Consider the following 16000-nt stretch of genomic DNA (forward strand, 5'->3'; position numbering starts at 1 on the left):
ATATCTGCATTGCAAAGTGACGCCACTGCACCTGATAGGAAATGGATTGGAGTCCAATAGAATTTCGACTGACAGAAAAAACATTAGCCCTCGGCAGTCGACATAATTATGCCGGCCTGTTGAAACCGGTATATCCGGTTCCAACAGGTCCCACGTAAGCTTACGCCTGCTATGGCGCGTTTTGACACCTTATGTACAGTGGTCTCTATCCGGGCGGATATAAAATATATCCTACCACCAGCAAAATAACTTTAACATACTATTGTCCACCAGTTCATGGGCGTGCATATATTCAACGCCTCGATCATCATTCACAACGCTGACCCGGAGAATCCGTTTTCCATTCACGCCATGGCCTCAGAAATCCATGCGGACGGCGCTGCAGGCGGGCCAGCGCGCGCCTTGGTTTTCAGTACCAAGCTGGTTGATGCTACCGCCAGGGTTGTGAGAAGTGGGGAGTGCCTCGGGGAGGCTGCTTGCAGTCTGCTCATTGAAGGGACTGTTAAGGCTGATGGACCCTTGAATGTTGAGGTATGTGTAGCGTATTTCTAACGTAGTAAGGTAAGTGTAGTGAGTTGGTTATGAAACAGAATGCATAGTATTTGAGCCAAAATATATTTTTTTAAAATACCAACAGAAAATCCACGCGTCGATCAGCAATACAGTAATAACATTCCAAGACGAGCTTTACCAGTTCCTGGTGAAGCGCAGCAGACGCAGGAGTGCACCTGCGCACGCGCACCATGCGGAGGACCATATAGCCACTGTCATACCGAGACTGTCGCCTGTTATACCAAAGGTACGTAGTTTTGGCATGTTAATAAATGACCGACTTACGGTAAATGATATATCGCATGATATATCTATATATTTTTGAAGCCAACATTGAAAATTAAGCTACAGAGAAACACTTTCTTTGTTAATGTTTTAAAACAACTTTCATTTTCCAGATCTTTAGCTTAAGGATAGACACAACAAAAATTGGATGCTGCGACAAAATTACACGCACAAACTTCGAAATGTCACTGCAGAGTTTACAAGTGAGTTCATCCATTTTTAATGAAATTAATAGAAATCCAACTGACTTAAATAATATGAAAAAGGGTAATAAGTGATGTTCCATTATAAACAGAGCGGATCCTCTAGTGCGGATTTACTTAGAAAAACGCCATATAGTTTTTAGTGAAATTACCTGACCATCAAAAATCGTGAGGAAATCTGTACATCGCGAGAAATTCTCTATAGGAATTTTGAGGGTGTGTGAGGTCTACCAATCCGTACTGTGCCAGCGTGGTGGACTAAGGCCTAATCCCTCTCAGTGGTAGAGGAGGCCCGTGCCTAGCAGTGGGAGGTATATTATTACGTGTCCATCATCAATTACCTAATATTTTCCTATCCAGGTGAACTCGAGATTCAGCGCGGCGTCAGTGCACGTGGACGACGGCGGGTGCCACATTCTAAGCGTGCCGCAGTTATACGTCGCCTTCCAGATGGATCAGTACCAGCTCCTCACCGACGACGAGACGCTGCTCTTCTTGAACAAACTCAAATTAGATGCTAAGGTTTGTTATAAAGTACAGTAATGAGTCTATACATAGCTGAGTTGAGCTTATTATGAAGCATTCGGTAAAGCTATGACGGACACGGTAATAAATGGACTTAAAAAAGTTGCCAATATATTACCAGCCATTGTATTGCGGTAGGGTCTATATGAGGTATTTTCCGTATATCACCATGACATTTCAATTTAATGTGGGTATTAAAAAAACATTATTAACGAATCTCATTTTATTACAGCTCGAAAAAGCCGTACTGAATTTGTACTTAATAATAAGTACATTAAATATCACGTACAACCACAAGAGCGTGTTCAAGTGGTATACGACAGTCAGAGAGAAGATGGCGAGGAGCAGACCTTTGCAAGTCAAAGAAACCGTTACACGTTAGTACCCGTTTTCCTTATGTTTTACTGTACGATGGATTTGTAATCAGATAAGTAGTATACTCGTCTCATGATGACAGTTGTGCATACCATTATATACTAGCAATATAACTCATGATTTAGAAATATATAGAATTGCACATTCCTAAACACATGTGAATGTTACAAAGATTTTCGCCCCATTCAATCAGTGTAGACTGACTGAGTGACGGTTGTACATTTCAACCGTATTGCATATTCCAAATAATGTGTGTATGTTACAAAGTTTTTGGCCCCATTCAATCAGAATTGACTTCGGTATTCTGTGAAGGCGGCGGCGGTGCGGGCGGGTTGTCGGTGTGGCTGGCGCGCGTGGTGTCGTCGTGCGTGGTGCAGGGCTGCGCCGAGCTGCGCGCAGTCACGTTGCACGCGAGTCTCGCGCATGCGCACGCGCTCGCCGCCGGCTGCGCGGGCGTCAAGGTCAAACTCGACCAGCTGCTCGACACCAGAGGTACTATAAATAATATTGTGCATAGTTTTACTTTTCGAGGACTTACTTGAATTTTTTTTTATTAAATATTATATCGTTAAAATTTTATTTTTATTGACTTGCAATTTGATACAGAAGAAGCGTACAAATCCTCTATGGCACGGCTGGTGGTGGGGTCGCGGCACTGGAGCACGGAACTGCTGGTGGACGGAGGCTGGCTGGCGACGGGTCCAGGGTGCCTGCTGCTGAAGGACGCGCCGCCGCGCAGGCAGCACGCGTGGGGCTCGGCGCTACTGGCTGTGGCGCTGGTCAAGTGGGGCAGCCATGGGCCTAGGGACTCTAAGGTATGGGGGAAATAACCTTTGCATGTTATGGAATGTGATATTGAATAGTATTTATAAATTGTAGTTTTTGAGATGAACCGCATTTATGGTCATATTTGAAGTGCCTGTCAATCAGCATCGTTGTGCTTGAATTGAGCTAAATTGAAGACTAGATTTGAGGTATAATTTTTTTTAACGTGCTGGTAAAATTATATATTATTTTGTAGATTTGCAAAATATTATGTAGTAGCAATGATATATTTACCATTATGAAACTTAATTTAGAAACTTTTTCACAACAGGTAGAGGCAATGATGGACTGCCTGCGTCTCGAATGGAGTTCAACCATCGCCGAGACAATAATCTCGTTGGTCGAGTGTATAGACCAGTACAGGACCATTTCCCCTTACAAACGAGATATACCTATCGACTCTACCGATACTCCACTGAACATAGCCGTGAACGTAGCGCTGTCTCATATCAATCTGTTCCTGATAGTAAACCAGAATATGTGCCTGATGACGAGGATAGACGCCGTGACCCTGGAGAAGACGGTCAGCAAGTCTGGTGCTGTTGTGTCAGGGCTGAAGGTGGTGGACATGGTGCCTTATAGAGGTAAGAGGTATTGTAATGTATGTGAGATTAAATGCCAAATATTTTGGAGTAAAATATGTAACTATTATATTAATTATTGAACCATCTAGGCTCACATTTCCATGCCTAAAATTATTAACAAAACTAATAATAATAAGGACTTAATATACAGCATAAAAGTATTTTTTTTTATTTAAATAAAACTATATGTTCACAGGGAACATGCAATGCCAAAGATCAGACGAAATACCGACCACGTTTTTCCACGTGAAACTGGCCAGGATAGAACAAGTACCCTCAAAAGAGAGGTACTCCACACTCTTCGACTTTCAGTTTATCGAAAACGTTGACTTCGAGTGGAGTGCGAACCTACATCTCAAGATATTGACCTTTGTAAGAGCTATAAGGGGTTTTAGGGACCAATTGAGAGAGTTGAAAAGAGACCGCAATATCGATACGCATTCGGTAAGGAAGAGAGCGGTAGATTGGCGAGTTTCGTTTAAAGGCGAAACCAATTTGGGATTGATTTTATCTGAACAGAATAATATGCTTTTTGGGACTGGTGAGTAGTGTTTATAAATGAATTTTAAAACCTATTGAAATCGATTAGCACTTCTCTTAAAGGAAGTTTATCGACAAATCGATGCATTATTAAATATATTTTCCTTCGTAGTTATAAGATGTATTTAATGCAATATTGCTTAGCGAAACATTCATTCAAAACAGGTGGCTCTGTTCTCCGAATAGTATTATATATTTTTAAGAGTATTGATCTCTTTTTGATAGTGTGTGGCAAGATTTCAATCTAACTTATCCACCAAGTACTATCATGTTCTCACCGATGTAATATTTGCCTTTAATTTTGTCAGACGATATGACGATATCCTACGACCATGAAGCCGGTTTATCAATAATCTGGAGCAAACTACATATGGTGCTGAATGGAGAAGAGATGATCACTGTCGATGGTTACTCTATGGAGCGCGCGACGGATGATCACGAAGTGCGCGTGGAAAGGAAGGCTAATGAGGGCTTCCTTCTTACTTGGAATAAGGTTTGGTGAGTCGATGACGTTGGATAGGGAGAGGAATTTGATGTCGATAATTTAGGTCGAAAAGAATTGCTTAAATATTTTTGTGAAGTAAATTGTAAAAGCAATTTAATTCCTGTTTTTATTTAATTAATTTCATGAATGAAAAGCATAGATCCATCGTATCTGTATATGTCGACTTTGATATCCTATATTTGTGTGACTGTGTTTAACTTGGATTTTAACCTACTTGTATTTATTCTACAGGGCCGTAAACATCGACTCGATTCGGGTAATATTCCCGTACAAACATCGGTTCGCGGAGGCGGTGCAAGGAGACTTCGTGTCGCTGTTCAAATGGGTTAAGATGGTACACGGCATCAAGAAGAAACCGTTTACTGCCGACAGTCCGCTGCCCAGTGATTTGCATATAAAGGTACGTAATATAGTAGCGTTATGTCTTTAATTCGATGTGTAGATTACATTGATTAGTGTAAAAAGCAGTCGTTGCATATTCGATAGTATATTTGTAATGTTGATCGATTGATAGAGGGTTATATATGTCATGTTTTAATGTTGTTATATTTTTTTAAAGCTTTAGAGCGAGTTTTTTTTATCGTGTAAATAATATCTTATGATTATAGATCGAAGAGCTTCTGATAGAAATGAGCGATGATCCATTTGAAGTGAAACTGCGCGATAATTACGAGCTGTTGGAGGATGAGTACAAAGAGAGTCAGAAGCGACGCACCATGCTGGATGCCAAGGTCAGAATGCCTTTTTATATGTAGTTGCTATAAATTTACATACATTTTTTTAGGGTATGTTTTTTTTGTGTTATTAGGTATCCTCATTTCTAGTCAGTTTCTGAGGGTTGAGTGCTGCGTGTTGGTTGTAATGTTGGTGTGTGTAGGTGGCGGAGCTGTGCGCGCCGCAGCTGTTCCTGCCGGCCGGCAAGGTGGAGGAGCTGTACGCGGCGCTGCGGCACAAGGACGCGCAGATCTACGTGCAGCGCTCGCGCGCCGCGCCGCCGCCGCGCACGCGCCTCGTGGCCTGCGCACTCGCGCGCCTCACGCTGCTGGCGCTGGCCGACCCCGCGCTGCACGGCGCCGACAATGCAAAGCGACGCCTCAGGGAGATCGACGTCGACAGGTCCACATGCAAATTAAATCTATACTTCTATACTATTATATAAAGCTGAAGAGTTTGTTTGTTTGTTTGTTTGTTTGAACGCGCTAATCTCAGGAACTACCGGTCCAAATTGAAAAATTCTTTTTGCGTTGGATAGCCCTTTGTTCGTGGAGTGCTATAGGCTATATATCATCACGCTATACCCAATAGGAGCGGAGCAGTAATGGCTAATCTCAGGAACTACCGGTCCAAACTAAAAAAATCTTTTTACGTTGGATAGCCCTTTGTTTGTGGAGTGCTATAGGTTATATATCATTACGCTATACCCAATAGGAGCGGAGCAGTAATGGCTAATCTCAGGAACTACCGATTCGAACTGAAAAAATATTTTTGTGTTGAATAGCCCTTTGTTTGTGGCTCTAAGTTATATATCATCGCGCTATGACCAATAGGAGCGGAGCAGTAATGGCTAATCTCAGGAACTACCGGTTTAAACTGAAAAAATCGTTTTGTGTTGGATAGCCCTTTATTTGTGGAGTGCTATAGGCTATATGTCATCACGCTATGACCAATAGGAGCGCAGCAGTAATTGCTAATCTCAGGAACTACCGGCTTGAAATGAAAAAATATTTTTGTGTTGGATAGCCCTTTATTCCTGGAGTGCTATAAGGCTATATATCATCACGCCATGACCAATAGGAGCGCAGCAGTAATGGTTAATCTCAGGAACTACCGGTTTGAACTGAAAAAATCTTTTTGTGTTGGATAGCGCTTTATTCCTGGAGTGCTATAGGCTATATATCATCACGCCATGACCAATAGAAGCGGAGCAGTAATGAAACATGTTGCAAAAACGGGGAAAATTTATTAGTTTTGAGAACTTCCGTTGTGTGCGCTGCGTAAACGGTTAAAGTTATGCAACAATGATGTATGACGGGATTGTTCCTCTTAAAAAGTGCTAAAAAATATTATAAAAACAAAAGTCCCCCGCTGCATCTGTCTGCCTGAACGTGTTAAACTCAAAAACTACCTAACGTATTAAGATGAAATTTGGTATGGAGACAGTTTTAGACCCTGGGAAGAACATCGGGCTCCCGGGAAACTACTACTTTTATAACGGAAAACTTTAGCCTGAAAAACTTTAAAACGCGGGCGGAGCCGCGGGCAAAAGCTAGTAATTAATATATCGACGAACAACTCGTGAATTTTAGTTCATTTGGCAAATATACGACAACGAATAGACTGCTGTATTCATTAATTTATTCAAAATTATAAAAACAATTCACCAGATTAATCTCACCCGATTTATGTAAAACGATTTTAATAATTCATTACCATCGATACTACTCTCTGTCTTTAAAGTTTTATTTAACGTGTTGTGTTCTTAAATTTTCATACAGTTGTACCTTTTTTAAGAACGTTAATATTCATATGTTATCTTCGTTTGTTTCAGTCCGTGGCCAGAAGATGGTGTGGAGTTCTCGACTCTGTGGTGCCGCAGCATCAACCTGACGTGCTCGCAGTGGCAGCTGCTGCTGAGAGACTTCCCGCAGCCGCTGCTCAACATGAGCGAGCTGCGCATGTGGGGCACGCTCATGGGCGCCGAGGAGATGCCGCCGCCAAGAGGTCAGAGAGCATAACATCACATCTAAATCACATTGTCACAAGGACTATACCTAACCTAATATTGAGTAATGACCTTACTTCAAAACAGTCAGTCTTTTTCAATCGCAATTTAGGAATTCAACAGTGATCTTATCAGGTAGTTGACAACAGAATATGACAGAATATAATGCAAAGAATGAGACTTCCCTATTATTACAACTTATTAAAGTTATATCTGTGGTATAACTCCAGTCGAACAGGCCCACACCTGGTGTATATATAACTACAAATTGTCCTACCACTTGATATTATCTGCAGCGGTACGGACGGTGGTGATAAACCAAGGCGAGCCCTGGGGCGAGGTGGAGCTGGAGCGGAGCATGATGCCGCTCAAGTGGTACTACGACCTCTGCTGCGAGATGGCCGAGTACAGCTACGCGTTCGGACCTTGCTGGGAGCCGGTTATCGCTCATTGTAACCTGTGTAAGTGTTTAAAAGTAAAGTTAATTATGAGGGTAACATTTTTGCACTGTTTAGTAAAATTTTAGGAATCATCCAATATACTTGCTAATTTTATAGATTGGGAAGGGTTATTTACTTAACTACGTACGCATCGAAAATTCCTTTTAACTAACTTACAATATATGTGCAATAGTTGAACATAAATCTTCCATAACGTTTCATGAATATAAGTAAAGTCATAAAATGTTGCTGGTTATATATAATTTAATATATATTTTCTTATATTCGACATTCAAAACGATTTTTGTTGGCAGCATTCGACCAAGTTTCCCGTCCATCATTGGACCCATCAGCTCCGCTAGCTTGGTGGGATAAGGTCCGCTTGTTGATGCACGGCCGGCTCACGGTCAACTGCGCTAAGTTCACGTGTCTGCTGCACGTGTCACTCGACCCGTACAACACTACCGAGGAGATGGAGGTCACGTGGACCGACCTCGTGCTGGATTGGACTAATGGTTAGTTGAAGTGTGTAGAATGATGTAAGGATGAAAAATGGAGTTTTAAGTATCGTTCGAGAAAGGGAGAGGGGGATCAAAAACGAAATATCTAAGAAAGTTTAGTAGTAGGTGAGTGATTTTACTTTTATTTTTTATTAAATAAACTATATTAGATTTGTAAAGTATTTTTCAGCCTTTAGGTTTTTCACTTCCTTTTAAAAAAATGGTAGATAATTCCATTGTTACGTCGGTCAGGTAAGCTGGGGTTCCTGGGCTCGCTGGAGGTGCTGGTGCGCACGGCCAGCAAGTACGACGACTGCCGCGTGGTGGTGGTGCCGGCGCTGCGCCTGGCGGTGAAGCTGGGCTGGCTCACGGTGGCGGACGCGCGCGACCACCACGCCGTGGCGCCCTGCGCGCCCACGCGCCTGCCCGAGTACTCCAGCAACCAGGTACGGGCATGGCGGCCATCGATACTACAAATTATATCGATTTTGATTTCATGTGAAGGGATTCTTTATTTTTTATTATTTGTAGCCAGTGGAATACCAAACAATACTTTGTAATTCATGGTGTTGGATGGTGTGTCTATTGTTTATGGGCGACAGTATTGCTTACCATTTTACTAAGAATGACTTTTGCAGTGTTTAAATCAACTTCTTCATATCCCATGTATTTATTTCTTTGCCAAATATGCATTCTGATTTTAATAGCACGTTTAATTATCAATCGATGTTAATTTGCAGGAACACGATTCGTACCGAGCATTTCGATCGCAAGGTCTCGATCTGCATTTAAGTATCGAAACGAAGTCGAGCGATAAAGACCCATACGGACCTGTTGTCCTGTTGTATGGTAGTACACTCAGGCAAGATAAATTCTTTACTATTTTTTTATTCCGTAATACGTTTGTTATAAGAATAAAATTCAATTATCGATATGATCAGGTGGTTTGAGAGCCTGAAACTGATACTGTCAGGTATCACACGGCCTACTCGTCGCGGGCGACTGTTCGGCAATGTGCGCCCGCGCAAGCCGCAGCTCTCGCGACACTACCGCAGCGTCAGTGTCTCCGTCACTCTACATAATTTGCAGGTATAATATTCATTTTTGTTTCAGTTGCAGCGTCTATCGTACTTAATCGATTTTAATATATTAAATTTAATTGTAAATTCGGCGTAGTGTAAAAATACCTCAGCTGGCAATTGTTGACTGTTATTATACGTATTTACCTTAGATGATTTTGAGAAGAAAATCACTGGAGATGAAAATGAAATTTATCGACTTTCCAAACACCAATTACATATATTCCCCACAATGTAACTATTGATTTATAACTATCATCCACTTAGGTGTGCTACTGGTCATCATCATCGCTCCAGCGCGGTATCGAAGTCCTCGGGGCTCGGGTGAACTGCGGCTCCAAACATCGGCTGACCCTAGTGCCCACCACGGACGGACTCGTGCGTCGGCCTCGCGCCAACTGGACCACAGGGTACATGAACTGCGATATCACGGACGCTGAGATATGGCTCAAGACGCTCGCCTCCGCCAGTGATGATAAGGAGGGTGATGAAGTAAGTTAGATTTCTTTTGCGGATATGTCTTGATCGTTTAGACGATGTATCGATAGTCACGAAATCTTTGTTTCAATGGTTATGAACAGTGATCGATAATTTGAATACAAATTTCAATTTAGAATTTGGTCTAGGGTCAATTTATTATAAAGCAGAAATTTTACGTATTGTATGTAACCTATTTCGAAATAGCCACAAAACCCTTAAAAAACTTTTTGTTTGATAGGAATGTAGTTTTTTAAAAGATTGCGTTTTATGCATGTAGCTGTCAGCGTTGACGCCAGCTACGATGGAGAAGTGTTATTGCCTGTCGGTGCGGCGCGTGTCGTACGGTCGCTCGGCGTGCGGCGCGGCGGTGGGCGGGGCGGGCGGGGCGGGCGGCGGGGCGGCTGCGCCCGCGCACCGGCTCGCCGTGCACGACCTGCGCGGCGCCTGGACCAAACTCAACCGAGACCTCGCTTTCGCGCTCATTGATACTTACATCAAGACGCAGGTACATTATAAGTAGAAGACTTAGAATCAAATTGTTTTCTGTTAAATTATCTTATAACGTGGGTTCTGTATTTGGTTTTAATCAATTGGTTAAATTATTGATCGGTTTATAAATATTAAAATTTTAAAAAAGTTACATAATTTTTCTAACAGCAATTAAAGAAAAACTTATCGACCAAAGCTCTAAAAGAGGAAGAACAGCCGGCCACATCACCCAAGCATCAACGTGAAGCCGATGTCATATCACCACCGCCATCGACATCGTCTCAAGTAAAGTATCTCATAATTGTATTTTAATCGCATATTTGGATATCTTATTTTTTTTTTACATAATCGTTATTTAAATCGACAAGGAAGTAAATTCAGTATTTTATGTTAGTTGTTTTATTTGTAGGCTTAAAAAGCAGGTAAGTAAACTATACATTTATTATGAGACCGATAAATGATAAATACATGTTATATTTATGAAAGAGCACCGGTAATAGTATAAAAATAGATTTTTGATTTCTATAGTTTCTAATAATAATAATAATATCAGCCCTGTATTATATACTTGCCCACTGCTGAGCACGGGCCTTCACTACTCCTGAGAGGGATTAGAAAAAGCGGCGATAGCCTAGTTGGATGTGGAACGGACTGCCGAGACGAATGTCCGCAGGTTCAAATCTCAAGGGCACACACCTCAGACTTTTCTAAAAAATTCTTTGTGAATTTATCGTTTGCTTTAACGGTGAAGGAAAACATCTTGAGGAAACCTGCACATCTGAGTAGTTATCTATAGGAATTTCGAAGGTGTGTGAAGTCTACCAATCCGCACTAGGCCAGCGTGGTGGACTAAGGCCTACAGTTTCTATTCATGTTGAATACATTGTTCGTGTTCCCAGATCAACGCGGGAGCGGGTTCGTGCGGCGGCGGCATGCTGGCGGCGCTGGTGGCGGAGGCGGGCGGCGAGGCGCCCGTGGTGTTCAGCGACGAGCTCAGCGGCGCCGAGCCCGCCGCGCCGCACGCGCACAACAACAGGCATCTGCTCGACGACGACAACTCGCACACCGCGTGCCTTAGTCAGTACTTCAGATTCATTTAGTGTCACACAACGCATGATTATTTAATCATTAAACGCAAGTAAACAATTAGAAGTTAAATTTTTTGGAGTTGTGTGTGGGTTAGAAATTTTGATTTTCGCAATACCAATTTTACGGTTGATTCTATTTATTTGAATTTGTAGTAATAAAAATGTATTTGATTTTTAACTCGTGAGTCCGGTTATTATTTTATATCGATACATGTCGAACGAATCGATAAGTGGTAACGTGTTGGTGCAGTCGAGCTGGTGAACTCGCAAGTGGCGCTGCGCGGCAGCGAGAGCGGCGGGTACGTGGTGGTGTGCGCGGCGCGCGCGGAGGTGCGGCAGCGCGTGCGGCGCGCGCCGCCCGCCAGCGCGTGGTCGGGCGCGCTCTCCGCCATGCAGTACTACGCCACCGTCTCCGCGCTCGCCGCCGACGCGCGCCGCCTGCACGGTACGCACGCGCACACCTCTCACGTCATACGACAGAACTCTTCTCATACATGTTACTTGACTCTAAACACAATTTCACATTCTTAAAAATCTAAATACTAAACATGTTACAAAATAATTCATTTGTAACACGATAATATGTGGGAATTACAATGTATTTTTTTTTATCTGGTCACACTGAATAAATACTTGCTCTCTCATAATTTCCTTTCAAAGTAGACGTGTTTTATTTTAAAACACAATAACAGTTTTTGTAAATGTACAGTAAAAAGAAGTCCATGTGTCTAATAAATCACAGTATCGACTTATAAAAATTACCGACACTTTGATTTATCGGCGACCATTCGAATATCTTCCATCCACATTCTGTAACTCGAATTTCGGTGTCAACAGAAAACATTCAATGGGTATCGGTGGAAGAAATTGAAGAGCGATGGCAAGGCACCGAAATCAGTACGTTACCTGATGTACCGCGTCTCGTGGGCAGCGGACACTCGGCCGGCGGTGTCATTGGACGCACTGTCGGACCTAGTGCTGACACGGGACTCGCTCAGGTAACTTGAAAAAATTCAAACGTACAATTTTGGTTTATATATTTAATACTGCTATTTTTATAGATAAAATAAATGCGGAAGAAAAGATTTTTTGGAGTATTATCGAAATATCGATTTCAAAGTTACAGTGAGAACCGTGCCATTTTTAATTAACCATGTACATATTAATGGTAGAAAAAATTCAAAATAAATTTACACGTTTTTTTTATATCTGAAACAATTTGGAGTGTACCCCTACTACCCGCTTATGTATCCGAGATTATTTGTAATGGGTATGGTTGGATATAGTAGGCTGGAAGTAAGGAGAGAAGTCTCACTAATTAAATATCTGTGGAAAGTTCTGCGTGGGTGGATCCACCAACCTGATGTGCTAGCAGCAATTAAACTGTCTGTACCTAACAGTTACGTTTTTTCTCGTCACCGTCCGCAGTTGTTTGTTGTGCCTGCTGGCAGGACTAATCTATCTCCCTACTCTCCCTTAACACGGGCTATTACATTTTTGAATATTATATATCACAGGACGTTGATGTATTTAATTGTAACTTACCGAAATTAACTGAAGCAGCATATAAGTGTGTAGAAAAAAACTAAAATGATTGTAAATTATAACAATTAAGGACTTAATATGTATATTAGTTATAGCATCGTATTAGTGTTAACTGTAATTGATGTTATAATTTCGTCTAATAAATAAATGTATCAAACGCATTATATTAAAAATGTGTTATTTTGTGTGTAGTTACAACGCATCGTGTCGCGCTGCGCGTGCGAGTTCCACTACGTGTCGCACGAGGAGGCGGAGCCGCTGAGCGGCGCGGGCGCAGGCTGGCCGCACGCACACCCGCCCTACGACTCCTTCACGCTCATGCACCACGACCTCGACGTCTGCACCAACTCGCTGCAGGTACTCACCTGAACTTATTGCTATACGGGGACGGTAACCTTATATTGCACCTGATGGTAAGTGATGGTTACCTCTCGCCAATTAACATAAAAATGCCTGCCTGTTTGAAATCATATATAGGCAGGCTTATCATTTCGGAACGCGACATAAGTGGGCAACTATGACGGGTTTTACACCTTACAGGGTGAGGATACCGACCACATATTATGATGTTTGCTATTCGGGGGGATACAAATATTCTTCCATCACCAAACTTGATATCTCCAATATAGATATTTCTTATTAATAAATCTGCGTTGACTGACTTGCGTTTTGGTGACTGACACACATAATGAACTTGTTTGTGATAATATATCGATAATTCTGTCATCTGTGTCTTATATTTGCGCCTAGTACGCGATGCTGCTAGACGTGGTGAACAACGTGGTGCTGCACGTGGAGCCGGAGCGGCGCCGCACGCTGGAGCGGCGCGCGCGCATGCGCTTCCAGCTGCAGCTGCACCAGGACCAGGACCCGCGGCACCTCATACACAAGCTGCAGACGCAGGTACTAAATAATAGTGAACAATGGATTGGTGAACCTTTTTTTATGATTGTAAGAAATGACAGTCGTTACATCGGATATCAACTATGATCTTTGGCGACATTACCAATCGATAATCGCACTCAAATGTTACAATGCTTGAAACAAACATAGTATCTATGATGTATTAGTTTTGCAGCTTAAGCACGATGCTATTAGATCCGAAAGGTTATTTTTGTAGTATTGCGTTGTTATCGATTGATAAAGTATGGAAAAAAGATTTCTTTGTGGTTTTTAGGTTAGAGAATCTTTGGCGAGACTACGGCGCATGGAGAAGGAGTACTATCTCAAGAATAGATCGATCACTGGCAACGATCCGGTCGCTCTTGCCGAGTTGAAAAGTCTCGATGATCAGGTACGTATTGTTTTGTTTTCATGCGTTTTTTTCTTTAAAGTTGCGTTAGTGTTTTTTTTTTCTATAATAGTAAAACAATATAGACTGAACAGATTGGTGTTTTTTTTAATAATTGATTTGTTATGTCTGCAAGATGTATTTTATATCGTTTTAATATGTTGTTTTTTAACTGGATTTAATTAAGGGGTAAAATAATGAAGTCGGTAATGTATTAGGACTGTTTCGCGCACACATGCGACACACGAGCCTGAGTGAACATGTAGATGACGTGTGCAGGTGAACGAGTGCAAGGAGTGCGTGTGGTCGCTGGGCGAGGAGCTGGACGCCATGGTGCGCGCGTGGCGCGAGGGCCGGCGCCAGGCGGGGCGCGCGGGGCGCGGGGGGCCCGCCGTGCGCGCCGCCGCGCCGCACCGCTACAACGAGATCTGCTTCAAGAGCGCGCGCTGGCGCCTCACCGACGCCGACGGACAGCTCGGCATCGCCGACCTGCTGCTCACCAACTTCCTGTGCGTCACACGTGCTCAATATTTATTGTATTTTTATATGGCATCATACTTTCAAAAACGATTCCCTTACATCCAGTAACTATCTTTAAAGTAAACTTGACATTATCAATACAATTCTACTGGACTCATCTATAAATATTTAACATACTATACATAATATTATATCATAATTTTTTGTCTAACTTTAAAACAATTTTCATTTCATGTAGATACACAAAAACATCAAGGTCTGATGACTCAGTGGAACATCAGTTGGAGGTAGGATACGTGAGCGTCAAAAATCTACTGCCCAATGAGCCCTTCCCGGAGGTACGTGTAGTATTTAATATATAAATTTAATCAATTCTATAATCTGTAAAAATGATAAAAAATCAACTTTTATAGTGCATACCCTATAAATAATTTCTTCCTAAATAATAAATTTAATAATATGTTCCGTATAAATGATTTACAGTTTTTTCAACCATGTAAATGATATTGATTATAGTGCCACTTCGTATTTTAATTTTTTCATGCAAACGTTTTAAGCGGATAATTGGTTTGGTTTTTTGGTTTCAATCCCAATCGTTCATTTACTTGAGAGACCAGTGCGGGTGTGGTTTAGAGTCCATACCTCAGTGACGTCACAGTGTCCTAAGCTTGCCGCGTAGTGGAACATTTATAAGCTGACTTGTTTTTGTCATTATCAGCTTGTGTTCGTTCCACTGCTGGGCGCAGGGACCCCAGCACGAGGGCATGTGGCTTCCACCACCAAACTATTTTTGTATGGATCATCAGTGTTTACGTGTAAAGCTGAGTTTCTATTACACAGTTATGTAAGACGCACTTGCATACTGTTTGAGTAGTGCAAAGGTAATCATGCATGCGTTGTAAGTTCAATGCGTTGTGTAACATGTGTGACGTCATACGTGCACTCCCCCTAATGCCGCGGTGGGGCGCAGGTGCTGGTGCCGCAGGAGCCGTCGGGTCGCGCGCCGCTGGCCCGACGCGCGGCGCTGCGCGTGTTCTGCCGCGACCGCCCGCCCGTGGGGGGGATCGCCGTCAAGGAACACTTCGAGGTCAACATCGTGCCCATACGGATTGGTGAGTTCGTGATATGTAAAAATATTCATCATCATTGTGTCACAAACAAACATGTATGATAACGAAGGGGTAAGCAGGAGGTGCAATTAATACACCTACTGTTCGTCGTGTGTGCCCGTCCCATGATATGATAAGGGAGGAGCCTATTGTATCGTATTTGTTCATTCCTGGACATAGAACTCTTTTTTTCATAAAATTAAGCATTTTATATTCATACTGAAAACATGCAACATGCTTGAAAAGCAGCCGAGATAAGGATTTCGCTGAATAAGTATAAGGGTAGGTAAAAACGTGTATTTTATTACATATGCTATAATGTAGTAAAAATGTTGTAACTTGAGGACTAGTCTCTTTAATTGTAATTGAATGTGATTCGAACG

The 16000-nt window shown here is 42.2% G+C and overlaps 1 protein-coding gene across 1 annotated transcript in view; it reads left to right on the forward strand.

Annotated features, from left to right (window-relative positions):
- Positions 1-15679, forward strand: part of LOC115445507 (protein KIAA0100) — a 17614-nt gene extending 1935 nt beyond the window's left edge. Inside the window, exons 2-32 of the mRNA XM_037447024.1 lie at positions 274-531; positions 638-799; positions 951-1040; positions 1401-1562; positions 1798-1942; positions 2253-2432; positions 2547-2755; positions 3037-3349; positions 3546-3890; positions 4198-4387; positions 4626-4794; positions 5003-5125; positions 5272-5510; positions 6943-7115; positions 7413-7577; positions 7871-8071; positions 8309-8502; positions 8797-8918; positions 8998-9145; positions 9403-9627; positions 9893-10120; positions 10273-10389; positions 11004-11181; positions 11443-11637; positions 12030-12190; positions 12930-13094; positions 13488-13640; positions 13915-14031; positions 14308-14537; positions 14747-14846; positions 15479-15679. Coding sequence (XP_037302921.1) covers positions 274-531; positions 638-799; positions 951-1040; positions 1401-1562; positions 1798-1942; positions 2253-2432; positions 2547-2755; positions 3037-3349; positions 3546-3890; positions 4198-4387; positions 4626-4794; positions 5003-5125; positions 5272-5510; positions 6943-7115; positions 7413-7577; positions 7871-8071; positions 8309-8502; positions 8797-8918; positions 8998-9145; positions 9403-9627; positions 9893-10120; positions 10273-10389; positions 11004-11181; positions 11443-11637; positions 12030-12190; positions 12930-13094; positions 13488-13640; positions 13915-14031; positions 14308-14537; positions 14747-14846; positions 15479-15679 — 5658 coding nt within the window. The remainder of the gene's footprint in view (positions 1-273; positions 532-637; positions 800-950; positions 1041-1400; positions 1563-1797; positions 1943-2252; positions 2433-2546; positions 2756-3036; positions 3350-3545; positions 3891-4197; positions 4388-4625; positions 4795-5002; positions 5126-5271; positions 5511-6942; positions 7116-7412; positions 7578-7870; positions 8072-8308; positions 8503-8796; positions 8919-8997; positions 9146-9402; positions 9628-9892; positions 10121-10272; positions 10390-11003; positions 11182-11442; positions 11638-12029; positions 12191-12929; positions 13095-13487; positions 13641-13914; positions 14032-14307; positions 14538-14746; positions 14847-15478) is intronic.
- Positions 15680-16000: the final 321 nt, after the last annotated feature.

The sequence above is a fragment of the Manduca sexta genome, unplaced genomic scaffold (genome assembly GCF_014839805.1).
Source record: "Manduca sexta isolate Smith_Timp_Sample1 unplaced genomic scaffold, JHU_Msex_v1.0 HiC_scaffold_53, whole genome shotgun sequence".
Taxonomy (NCBI): Eukaryota; Metazoa; Arthropoda; class Insecta; order Lepidoptera; family Sphingidae; genus Manduca; species Manduca sexta.